This window comes from Episyrphus balteatus, chromosome 1, assembly GCF_945859705.1.
Source record: "Episyrphus balteatus chromosome 1, idEpiBalt1.1, whole genome shotgun sequence".
NCBI classification, from domain to species: domain Eukaryota; kingdom Metazoa; phylum Arthropoda; class Insecta; order Diptera; family Syrphidae; genus Episyrphus; species Episyrphus balteatus.
Window position 1 is genome coordinate 133080535 of NC_079134.1, and position 12983 is coordinate 133093517.

Genomic DNA, 12983 nt, shown 5'->3' on the forward strand with positions numbered 1-12983 from the left:
CTCTTTCTTCTTTTCTTTTTATCCACCAAATCTTGTAAAACTCTTAAAATAATAATAAAATACAAATAAGATGTAAATGATGAAACAAAACATAACCAAAAACAAACAAAAAATAAAAGTTAAGAATCATAACGAAGCACAAAACTAAAAACCACATTTCTACTCCATTACACAAGCACGCAAGCAAATTCCCAAAACTATTGGATCCTGAACACAGCACTTACCCACAACTTGACCAAGCAGCGTGTTCACCATAACTCATATTGATGACATCCACCTTCCTTCCCGTTTCACATAATTCCATGACTTTCATCATGGCACGCACCAATGCGGTGCCAGTTTCCATTGAGCCTAAACGTCCATCACCCAACGTCAACGATACGATTTTTGCATTTGGAGCAACACCATTCACATCCTTTGAATCATGATTACCGCTAGCAATTGAGGCGACATGTGTACCATGGGGAGCTGCAAATATACCAACAAAATCATGCATAAATATATATGTTGTTTTTAGTTTGGACCAAGAAAATTTAAATATGATTTTCAATCGAACTCAGAAAAAGGTAACCAAACCATAACACTCTCATGGAGCAGACTTTGATTTATTAATTTTTTTAGTCAACATTAGATGTCCTGCCGATTGATTGACACACAGAGATAGCATACCTGTGTACTGTGTGGGTAGTATGCTATGGCATAGTAGGATTGATGATTTCTATGATATTGTCCAAATGTCACAATACAGGGTTAGTATGTAAATTGGGAGTATGATTGATATAGATTTGAATGCAAATCAAATCAAAAAGTCACTCATCTGTGAAATTTGTATATGAATAAAATTTGTTTTCAATGAGTACTCGTACCTGCCCGATGCCCTCTCCAAGCACATGGGACATTTATTCGAATAAATTTTCTAGTGAACAGGTTTTTATAGATGCAGAATGGTTTGAGTTCCAGTATGAAAGTATGGGAAGTAATTTTTTTGAAGTTTTGTAAAATTTTGTCGAAATTGTTATGAGGACTTCCTTTATTTTGAAATATATTTCCTTAATAATTGTAGGATATAAGTTAGTTTCTTTATACTATTTTCTGCATTGGTGCATTCTTCTTTTGAAATTAAATTACTCGATAGTTTGATTTCAATATCATAGATATGTTTGTGTATTCAAGCCAACATCAACACCTGCGTTTATAGGTTTTTATGAAAACCATCTCCTTCTCTTTCTCTATCTATTACTGATGAAGCCGGAAATAAAACGTAGAAGAGTTGGGAAAATAATGTATTTTTATTTCGATTAATTGAATTTTTTCTTAAAGATCATTAACCCTTGATAATTAAATTTTATCATTGGATAACATAATGTGCAATTAATTACTACAAAACATAAAACGTTTGTTTTGTTTATGATTTCTGAATAAAACATCTAATATTAATGAACGGGCTATGGGTGGCTAAATTTTTTTTATAATTTCATTCCATATATGTATATGCTCCTCTGGTCATTTAAAAAAAAAATCAGATTTTCTAGAAAACTACATTCTTTAGGGATTTAATGTTTCATGACTTTTCTTTAACCATTGACCTCAATGTGGTTTGGAATGCATCTGTTCCAGTGGAAACAATGATGTTAAAAAACTTGCTTTATAACTTTTTCAAAAAAAAAAACTCAGGTTCGATAACAGAGAACCTCGAAGTGAACGGCAATTGTCAGACAAAAATTTGGAACCGATTGGTTGAATTTGTACCGAAGCCTTACAACCTATCCGAAAATGTTACACTAAATGGACAGCTGTTAGCATTCAGAGGAAAATGTCCTTCCCGACACTTTTTACTTGAAATAATCAACAAAATACGATGCGCATTTCCAAACAATTCACAATATGTTTCACCAACTCAGTCGGAAAACAATACAGGAAAGAGAACAACCAAGAGAGGCTGATGTCATTTATGTCAAAAAATATACACTAGCCCAAAAAATTAAGGGAACAAAAAAAATGTGATTTTTTTAGTGATTTTCGACAGGCTGTATCTCAGTAAAAAATGATCGCATCATGACAAAACAAAAAGCATGTGAAAGCTACATTCTTCTAATTTAAAGATTTTATGATTAAATATTTTATTTCTAACGGTAAAATAGCTTAATCTTTCGAACTGTTCAACAACCAACATTTTCAAATTTTTTTTTGTTTTTACTTTACTCATAAGAAGGTGGGAAAATTTTTTGTGATAAAATGATTATTATTTTTAGAAAAGCTATTTATTTGGCTTTAAGATTCTTTTTGTTTCAAACTCCTACGATTTTTTTACCTGCAAAAACAGTCCTCAAACCAAAAACCATACTTTTGACTTTGACTATCAATATCTCGACAACGGATCACTTTACAAAAAATTCAAAGATACATTTGAAAAATTCATTTAATTCTCTACAAAGAAATTAAGTTTAATTTGTTAAAAAAAATGTTTTCGTACATTTGAGATCAATTGTGAAAGCTATTAAAATAGGACTTTTTACGATTTTTTAGAAAATGTGCCGCTATTTCATAAATATGGGTGATAAGATTTTTTTTTTGTTCTCTTAATTTTTTGGGCTAGTGTGAAATAAAACAGATTTAGTATGCGACATTTGCAATTTTATATGCAAACAGTACCCCTGTTTTGTAATTTTATCGCTGGCGATAAACAAATTCAATCAATTTTTTTTTTTTTTTTTTCATTAAATAAAGCAAAATTTCTTTCAAATTTAGAATTTATCAATTAAGAAAATATGGTTTTGATAGAAATTAAAAGTTAAAGGCGGCTATAGAAGAAGAACTTTGGAAAGGGGAGATGGGAAGGGTTGAAAGAAGAATTTGCTCACTGGCATATGCGGATGATGTGATGGTATTGGCGAAAAATGAAGAAGAGATGCAACGCATGATAAGACTAGATAGAGTTTTGTTTTTATTTTGATTTCATAAAATGGATTTTATAGTCATACAAAAATCTTATCTTCAGTGATAAAAGTTACAGAACAGGGGCACATAATTCTATAACTATCACTGTGTGTGCAAATTGTAATAAGAACTGATAATATTTTTATCTTTCATCATTTATTAAAACGATATAATCTATAAATATTTTAGATCAGATTAAAAACAATTTTTATTTTTCATATAATTTAGATAGCAAAATTCATTGTAATTCATTTACAATATCATTAATAAAATTAAAGTACATAAGAAAAATCAGTGAGACATTCTATATTATAAATTACTATTTAAAAAAGATAGTGTCGAATGCAACTTCTAAATCAAATAAAACTAAATAGAGTTTATAAAAGTAAGATGGAACGACCCATAATTTGTACATAATTTCCAAATTTAAAAATAAAATTTTATGTGCTGCCAAGCATTTTCTGATGTGATGCAACCATACTCAGAATGGAATGTTCCCTTGAAATTTGAATTTCAGCTAGCAAGTCTGCTAAGTAAGGGTTTCGGGCCAAAGGAGTCGAGTAATAGCTTAAAAAAAAACCCTCAAGTACTCGGTAGTTGTGGGAGACAGTTCAAGAGGCGTGGAACGGATTCCACCCCGGCCCTTTCGAAAGCTATTCGACTCAATACCCTGCAGATGTTCAGCAGTATTAATTAGATGAAGATAGACTGACCTGAACGGATCGAAATCCCAATTGATGCCAAAACGAATATTAGAACCATAGTATAAAACAATATCATCAACAAATGCAGAAGGCTTATCTTTAAAATTAAGTGAAAAAAATGAAGTATGATAAGAAGACTGGATAGAAATTTTTTTATTTTGATTTAATAAAATGGATATTATAGTCACACAAAAATCTTATCTTCGGTGATAAAAGTTACAAAAAAAGGGGCACATCATTCTAAAACTATCACTTTGTGTGCAAATTATAATAAGAACTGATAATATTTTTATCTTTCATCATTCATTAAAACGATTTATAGATTATATTTTAGATTAGAAACAATTTTTAATTTTCATATAATTTAGATAGCAAAATTCATTGTAATTCATAAGAAACAAAACAGGCCCTAACGCAGATTCCTGCGGAACACCCAGGTTTAGATATTCTACTTTACTCCTACTTCCACACATTTTAACGTTAACTCCTATCCTCAAGATAAAACCTAAACCAGTTGATCATAAAACCGCGGAAACCAGATTCATGCAATTTTCTCAATAAATTATTATGGTTTACCATATCAAAGACCCTAGTGATGTTATCAGTTCCAGAAGAATTCGAGTTTTTTAGACTATTATTTACTCTTAAGAATCTGAAAAGACATGTGTTGGAAGCAACACATGTCTTGCTACCATCATGACGGTCATACTTTTTTTTTGTTTACTAGAGTCTATGGAAGGATTATACTTTGCCAACTAGATTATTTATCATCAGGTCGCTAATTCATGATTGTTTTTGAATTACGTGTTTTGAGCTTATTTTAATATTTTGCTGTATTGCTCACCATATCATAATCAGCCTTATCGGCAATCTCACGTGAGAAATTACCCTGGGAGTAAGTTCTCTCTCCCGGGAATTTTTCTCCTTATCGGAAATCTCCAACGGAATTTCGTTTTCGGGAAAGAAATAAAACCAACTTAACAAAAAAAAAAACTTTCGAACACATTTCTTCGAAAGTTTTGACAATTCTTATTTGATTGTATTTAGTACAAAAAGTAATATAATTTTTTTCTTTGGTGTTGATTTTTTGCTTTTTATTCAATAATTTTTTTTATTTTTTGCCCAACTTATTAGGTACTTTGTTTGTTTATTCAGATGAACATGTACCTAATTAGTTTTGTGTTTGTTATTTTATAGGTCGTTTCAAATCAAAAGTCCCATTGAAAATTGAGCAAAAATAAAAAAAACTCATTCCCTTACTGGAAGGAAGCATTTATGAGGCAGCTGAACTTTTTCTAAAATTACGATAAAATAATGAAGAACAGTTCTTGATATCCCTATTTTAATTAATTTATCCGTCTGTGAGGTTCACTGGGTTAGCCTAAGAAAGCAGAGGCAAGTCTCCCGGGCTTGCATCACTCCAATACAAAAAAACATACAATTATTTAAATATTTATCATTTGAAGGCAGTTGGGATAACTTTGCCGAAGATATTATTATAGGACTAGGTGAATATGGACCAGAAATGTCCAGTTTATATGATAGCAATTCATAACTTAAAAATCTATTCACAACTTTTAATTTGTATAATTGGGCAGTAAATATCTTATTTTTATTTTTCAATTATTTTGGAGTCGTCACCATAGAAATCATAAATAAACAAATTCAGATTTTTCATTTGCTTATTTTTTTCTCTAGCATTTCTTTCATTCAAACAAGCATGATTTGTTGTTATTTTTGAGTTGATTTGTCGCAATGAGCAAATAAAATTGAGTTTTTTGTTTATTTGTTCTGAATTTTATTGGAAGGGAGAAAATAAACTCTGAGTCAGGACTTTTGATTTGAAACGACCTATAATTAAAGAATCACAACTCTTCATTTGTGATTTCTTAAGCTTTGTTTTTTTTTTTGACATGATAAACAAATAACTGAAACAAATTGAGGCATTCCTCATAATTTGATCATTTCTTCGTCCAAAACAGCAAACTAATAGTCCCGGAATGGTCTCCTCTAGTTTCATGATTTTCTTAAGGTTTTCTTATATTTTATTTTTTGTACTCTTTTTGCGTTATCCAGTTGCAATATCATTTGCTTTTTGTTGCCTTAAGGAAGTAAATAATTTAAAATTTTTAACAGAATACCTATTTTGAAAGAAAAACACGTACATTTTGGCTTCAAAAAATCTGTTCCCCATAAAAAATATGATAGAAATACTTCGGGGGAGAAACTTCATTTTTTTGTGTGGGAATTTTTTAATAGGAAATTGTTCCATTCAAAAAGTATTGCCGATACCGATTTTTTGGAATAGATAAATTTTTCCAGGGAAATTGTATTGCCGATAGGGCTGAATATCTCGGATGAACTGGTAAGTTTTTTTCTCTAAAATCTTTTTTTTTCCATTTTAAAAAAAATTTGACATTTCGATCTTATCGAATATAAGAAATCTCAATTAAAAAAAATGTTTTCCTAAAAAAATTTAAAATATATTTTTGGAAGCTTGAAACAGAAAAAAAAAACAAAGACACTGCTATTTCAATGTAAGGGCTGAAACTAGTGTTTCAGTTAATGCCTTATTCAAGAGAATAGTAAGCTTAAGTTTAAGTTTATAAAGTTCAAAACCTTGGATATGAAGACTGAAGTACCGCCCAATGCAAAATATAATTTTAAAATTTGCCCAAAGCAGCAGCTGTTTAAATGTTCACAGCTGTTTATGTACATATATGTGTTATAGATTATGTTAAAACTTTCATCATAACTATTAAATTATAAATCAAAACAGTAAAATAAATTAAATAATTAACATTCCTTCTGGTAGTTGTAGTTAAGTAATTAATGTATTAAGCAGAAGTTTTTTCCCTATGACGTACCTAACAAATGTATAATATGCATTTTTGCATTTAATACTTTTTAAAGATGTTCTCAATATTTTAACTTAAAAAAATACATTTTAAAAACAAAATCCTGATGCTTTGTCATTTTCACTGAGCCTGAACACCCTAATATTGAATATCCGACCAATAGAAACCAAACTATAATGGCGCAAAATTTTAAACGATTTAGTAAAATGCTAAAGCCATTTTAGTAAGTTACTAAGCCAAAAAGAAGACTGAATTTTACCTAAGTAAATTACTAAAATGGATTTAGCATTTTACTAAATCGTTTAAAATTTTGCGCAAATATTTTTAAACAATATCGAGTTTTTTTTTTGAGAGTTTATTGTGCAATCTTTTTTTAGTTTGAATAAATTTGAAAAATCTCAAAAAATAGTATATACTGTTGGTTTAAAAATTTTTTACTAACGGCTTTATTATTCACTAGTTTAAAAATACAACTGGATGTAAAGAAATGTAAAATGTCAAAAATAAATTCAAATCCATAATATTCACTACTTAAATCCCTTCTTAAATCAAATTTTTTTAAATACAATCTCGTTAAATCCAAATAAATTTAAACTGCTCTCTGAGGTTTGTTTAACTTTTTAAATCCAGAAGATGTAAAATTCATTTTCGCAGTGTTAAGTTGTTTTGTCAAGTATTTTTAAAAGGAAAAATAAAGATAAATGCAAATTATACTAAATTTATTGAATAATCACATAATTTTGTTTGAGTGAATAATATGAACAAAAAATCAAATCTTTGGATTTATTAAATTCAGATTTAAGTGATTGGATTTAAAATTAACTTTAATCCAAACTAAATCCAGAGTGAATAATATGGCCGTACATATATTCAAGATTGTCTTCACGCTCAGGGAAAATGAAAGAGTATCACTTTTTTTTTTTTTTTTTTCAAAATGAAAATATACAAAATTCAATTTGTCCTTGTCACATTGCACAATGCATTAACACTAAGAATATTACAATACCTTATGTCGAATTCCTTTCAACCACTTGCAGTCGCTACTAAAATCGCTACTAAAGTCGATACTCTTTAACTGTTTAGGTAGCGATCTCTTTTGTGAATGTATTTGTGCCCAAGTAACAGATGAAAAACAAAAGAATATATGTACACAACTTCATAGCAAAAACAAAACAACGTAAAATTTGTTTATTTTGTTCTTAAAAAATGGTTTATATTTCACAAATAAACAAAAATTGGTGCTGGTTCCTCATTTCCTAAAAAAAAAAATTTATTTTTTTTGTGAGAAAAAGTATCGAATTTTTGTCATTGGAATTTATTTCCCCCTTGTAGCCCCATGTGACATATCTGTTACAAACCAACAAAGATCGCACAAAAACTGTACAAACTATATTTTTCTTCTTTTGAAGCTTAATACATAATTTTTAAATATTGCTTTATCGAAATAGAACACCATATTTCTAATAAATGGCACCAATAGTTTTTAATTGGCAGTTAATGTTGAAAGTTCGGCCTTTTTTTTGAAAATAAGCAAATTTGTGTTAAAATAACGAAATTCAGAAAAAATATAGTTCCTGCATAAACTAACTGGGTTTTATTTTTGGATTTTGGGAAAGTGCTTAAAAATAAATATTAGATAGTTTTTTAGTTTGAGTTTTTGCATTTATATGCAAAAATAAATTATTTAAACTTATTTTTTTACTCCGTAAATTCCGAAATAACTAAGTAAATAATGAAGATATTGAATTTTCAAAAAATACGTGTTTTATTATAGTTAAAGGCAAGTCGATTGGCATTTTTACTTTTAAAATTTACGATCTTGAGTTACAAGGGGTTAAGGAAAAAGTAGCGACAGCAAGTCGACTGCAGATCAAATTTTTGGTTGTTGGCAATCCGACATTACAAAATGTCCATAGTAAAAGTAATTCATAAGTAATAGTTCTTTGATTTGATATAAATTTCATTAATGGCCACCGAACGTCCAAATAAAATTGAGGCCCTTACAAAGGTTTTTAAAAAAATTAATTTTAAAAGATAAATTTTACTTACAGCACATTCCAACAAGTTCCAACAGATTACCATCATCATGAATATTGATCGATACAGAAAGATAACTATCAAGATTTTTGATTTCATGAGTTTTGCTATATTCTCCTATATGCACAGCATTTTCCAGATCTCCCTATTTTATTAGTTAAAAAAAAAAAACAAACAAAATGATTCCAAAAAACTTAATTAAATTTAACAACAAGATTAAAAACCTTTAAAGAAGTATCAATAACAGCTTGCCATCCATTCTCAGTTGGATATAAAACAACATCATACGAAGTCTTGATATCCGAATACATTTTCTCATAATTATTAAGAAACTCCAATTCAAAATCAAGATTCTCTTTCTCCAATTTTTTGTCCCAAGACAATTTAGTTGTATCTAAAAAAAAGTTTATTTAGTTGGCACGAATAGAGTTTAAATGCAATTTTGGATTTACCACTGTTTTGTGCCTCGAATTCACTCAATTTACGAAGCACATCAGCAATGGCAGTTTTGTGAGGCTTGTCCCAGGTTTTTAATTTCTTATTACTCACAACTGCATCTCGGACTTTGGATGGATACAAGTCTCCGATGCTCTTCAAACCAACACGGTATTCCCCATTGGCGGTGTTAGTTGCCACCATTTGTGGTGTCAACTGTAAACAAAAACAAATTCAAATTTAGATTTATTGAAACTTATTTTTGATTACAATAAAGTACTTATGTTTAAAATACATAGTATTTTTCTTAACTGACTTAGAATTGGTCTAGTTTTAACATTTGAATATTTTAATTAATAGACTTGTTAATTCTATAATATGTTATGGTAAGAAACTTATAAAGTAAAAGGAACAATTTTAGTGCTGCTCAAAGGCACTTACATAATTTACAAAATGTGTAGGTTTTCATAAAACTAGATATAAAGACAAACGTATACTTTTGGGACACCCTGTTAACAACTTAAAACTAATAAACAGATTTATAAAAAAAAAATAAAAAAGTAAAAAAAATAAAAAAAAGTGCTTGTGTTTTTGTCAATTCATTAAGTGAAATGACTTAAGTTTGACAAAAGGAACGTATGGTAATTTATCAAGAATTGTTTTAATATCAGTTATAATTTAAAATTGATTGAAAAAAAATTAAATAGTTAGGATTAAATGCAAGCTTATCTATAAACAAAAACAATTTTAAGAACAAATTATTAGTTGATTTAAAAATAAGGTTGAAGATAAAAAAACTATTTAGAAAATTTTATGAATTGTTATCCTCTATCTATGACATGGCTGCTTCTCCTGAAGAAGCCATAGAGGAATTCGTTATTTTTGACTTGAAGAAGTTGTAAAGTGTTGGGATTGGCTAAACTAATTTGAGAAGCGTAGTATCTCTCTTCTAAATTGAAGTTAATATTTTCGGAATACAAATTTTTTATAAGTGGGTTTTCGTTGTAACGAAATGAATTTATTCTTTTGATTGCTAAATCGGAAAGATAAGATAGAAGCGGTTTGATTTCAGATTCGTCATATGCATATAATTGAGTTTCTATACCATTTTCCTCCAGGTCTACTGTATTTATGGCCACAATTTCTTAATATTATGTATCTTTCGAAAATTTGAAATTCCTTAGCTACTGTAGGGGAGATTTTGAACCAAGAAGTAAAGATATAAGCAAGTATAGGCTGAATATTATACAAAAGAAGCTTTGTGTTTTTATTGACAAATCTAGATCGGAATAGAAATTTAAGCCTTACACTTGTTAAGTGAAAGCCGGGCGTGAATGTTTATTTTTAATCTATAGTGAAGGTTTATGCCTAAGTATTTAATTTGATTTTTTAATGGAATTGTATTGCCTTGTATTGAGAGTTTAAGTTGCTTACTCTCTCTAACTGAAACATATTAATTCGCACTTTTGGAAGTTAAGTGAAATTCCTCATTTATCAAAATAAGTAATTGCTTGATTAAGGTGAGATTTTATTAATTCAAGGCGTCTTTCATGAGAGGTAAATATTATTGTGTTGTCGGCGTATTGAATGCTACGTGAAGCACCTAGCGAAGATGGAAAGTCGTGAATGAAAATGTAAAGAAAAGGGCCCAGAAAGGAACCCTGTGGGACACCAGAATGGACTTGAACTAGATTTGAAAAATTAGAAACAATTTTGATTCCAAGATAACGGTTTGATAAAAAGCTGATTAAAATTTTAATAACATTGACTGGGAAATTTTATGAGATCATTTTAAAGATGAGACCGTAATGCCACATAGAAACAAATGCTTTTTTAGGATCTAACGCGCATGTGACAGTACATTCTCGCTTTATCAAATTTTCTAAAATGTGGTTTTGTAAGAGCATTGTTGCATGATCTGTAGAGTGACCTTTTTTAAAACCAAATTGAGTACATATTTGGGATAATATTGTTGTCATCACAGAAAGGTTCAATTTGTTTGTAAATAGCGCGTTCTAAAATTTTACCTAGAGATCGATCTAAAATTATCAATATTGTTGCAATTTTTTTTATTGGAATTAAAATGGCTTCCTTCCAAGCCTTAGGAAGGAAAGTATGAATTATTTAAGCAGTTGTTAATTATTTTAGTTGGCGGGATTAAAATCGGTTTATTGCATTTCTTGATAAAAAAAAAATTTGAAATTTTGTCAGGGCCCGAAGATTTTTTATTATTTAAGTTAAGAATTGTGTTTTCAATAAAGGAAGTCGAAATAAAATTATTTTCGGAGGGAAAGTCTGATTTGTTTAATCGAGAAAAAGAAGAAATGGTAGGGTTGTTATTATAAGTGAGGAAGGCACTTTTGGAAGTTGAAACTTCAAGTGCAGTTACTGGATTGAACGAAAAACTATGATCTGCATATAATTCAGAAAAGAAATTTTGAAATGCATTTATCTTGTCGAAGTCTGTTAAAAGAATTGTATTTCTGTATGATAGTGGGAGTTGAGAGGGACTGGATTTTTTACGACCAGTAAGCTGGGGGGTCATTCCGTAATTTTAAAAATGATAATCGAATTGACGATAATCGTTTTACAGTTTGAGAATCTTTAAAGCTATTTTAAATCATACTTGATTCAATATTTCCAAAACAGTTTATATAAATAAAAGATTTCATATCCTTAAAAGTCGTATTAGTCTAGGTGAGCTCATAGTTGCCTCTTAATCGGTTGGCCGAGGTTCGCCTCCCGAAAATGAAATTGTTTTTTTTTTCTGTAAGTCAATAATCGTCAATAAATAAACGATAGCAAAATAGGTCTCGTTTTCGGAGAATTTATTCGTTTTTGGTGCAATATAATTTATAAAAGTGTTAGGAATTTATTCCAATCACCTATCAAATTGCAAGCTCCACAAAAAAAAATAATGACTAATTTCTTCAAATAACCATTTTAAATTATTTAAAAAAAATTAACTATACGACCATCTACCACTATACGCTTTTTCCAAAACTGTATTCAATGCAAGTAAGTTTTGACTTTTGGTCATTAAAAAAATTCATATGCGTTTCATATCAGCTTTAGCAAAATGTTTCGACGCACTTATTTTGGAAAATGAAAATTTTCAAAAATTACTTAAGATACGCATAAGAAGGCAACTTAGAGACAAATCATATTCTTTTTCTCATCCAACGCATATGTAAGTGCACATGACCATTTTGATCTCATATGAAATGTCCAGGGGAAAAACAGCATAAGTCCATTCCAACTCATTTCGAGAAAAACGCATTTTTTAAATTTTGTTCTCCTAACACTTAGTTCTAAAAGCACAAATTTTATTTATTTTTTCAGCATGGATTAAATTTGTTTTATAAAAGTAAGGATCCCATTAGATAGTGCTCAGTAAATACTACAAGACCTCATCATTAGTTTATTTTTGACAAAAAGTGGACATGTGCCGTTTTTCCCCTGGATCCTTCATACATTAACGTTTATGAATATTATTACAGGTAGGTAAATTATATTATAATTCTCACAGATTTGTTCAAAATGTTCGCCTTTCCATTCCAAAACGAATAAATTTTCCCTAAAACAAGATCTATTTAGCTATCGTTTATTTATTGACGATTATTGACTTAAAAAATATGTGTGCAATTCACACGTGGTAGAAGTGAAACCTTAAAAATCATTTTTCTTGCAAAAAAAATGGACAATTTTTTTATTCAATCACCTACATATCCATTTTTTTATATCACAACCTACAATAAATTTTATATCATCTGGAAGCTTATTCTTTCACCTTTTATATTACGCTTTAATCATATTTCTACCATGCCTACGAAAAAATAAGAAATTTTTAAAGCCAACCATGTCGAAATTACAAACTGAGATTGGTACTTCCTACACTGGTGGCTAGTCCTCGGCAATAGACCTCCACAGTTGTTTTCAGGTATTTTTCAATTTTTTCAATTTAAGATTGAAAGCACGTACATTATGTGTGATCAAATGAAAGGTAATATTA

The 12983-nt window shown here is 29.2% G+C and overlaps 1 protein-coding gene and 1 long non-coding RNA gene across 2 annotated transcripts in view; both read right to left on the minus strand.

Moving 5' to 3' along the window:
- Positions 1–12983, minus strand: part of LOC129907760 (tripeptidyl-peptidase 2) — an 80911-nt gene that overhangs the window by 61453 nt on the left and 6475 nt on the right. Inside the window, exons 3-6 of the mRNA XM_055984112.1 lie at positions 8989–9187; positions 8761–8930; positions 8549–8681; positions 225–468 (exon numbers count right to left, since the gene is read on the minus strand). Of these exons, the coding sequence (XP_055840087.1) occupies positions 225–468; positions 8549–8681; positions 8761–8930; positions 8989–9187 (746 nt within the window). The remainder of the gene's footprint in view (positions 1–224; positions 469–8548; positions 8682–8760; positions 8931–8988; positions 9188–12983) is intronic.
- On the minus strand, positions 5496–6765 carry LOC129907761 (uncharacterized). The gene is made up of 2 exons (XR_008771147.1): positions 5807–6765; positions 5496–5743 (listed from the first exon to the last, which is right to left on the minus strand). It is a non-coding gene; the product is annotated as an uncharacterized LOC129907761 (long non-coding RNA).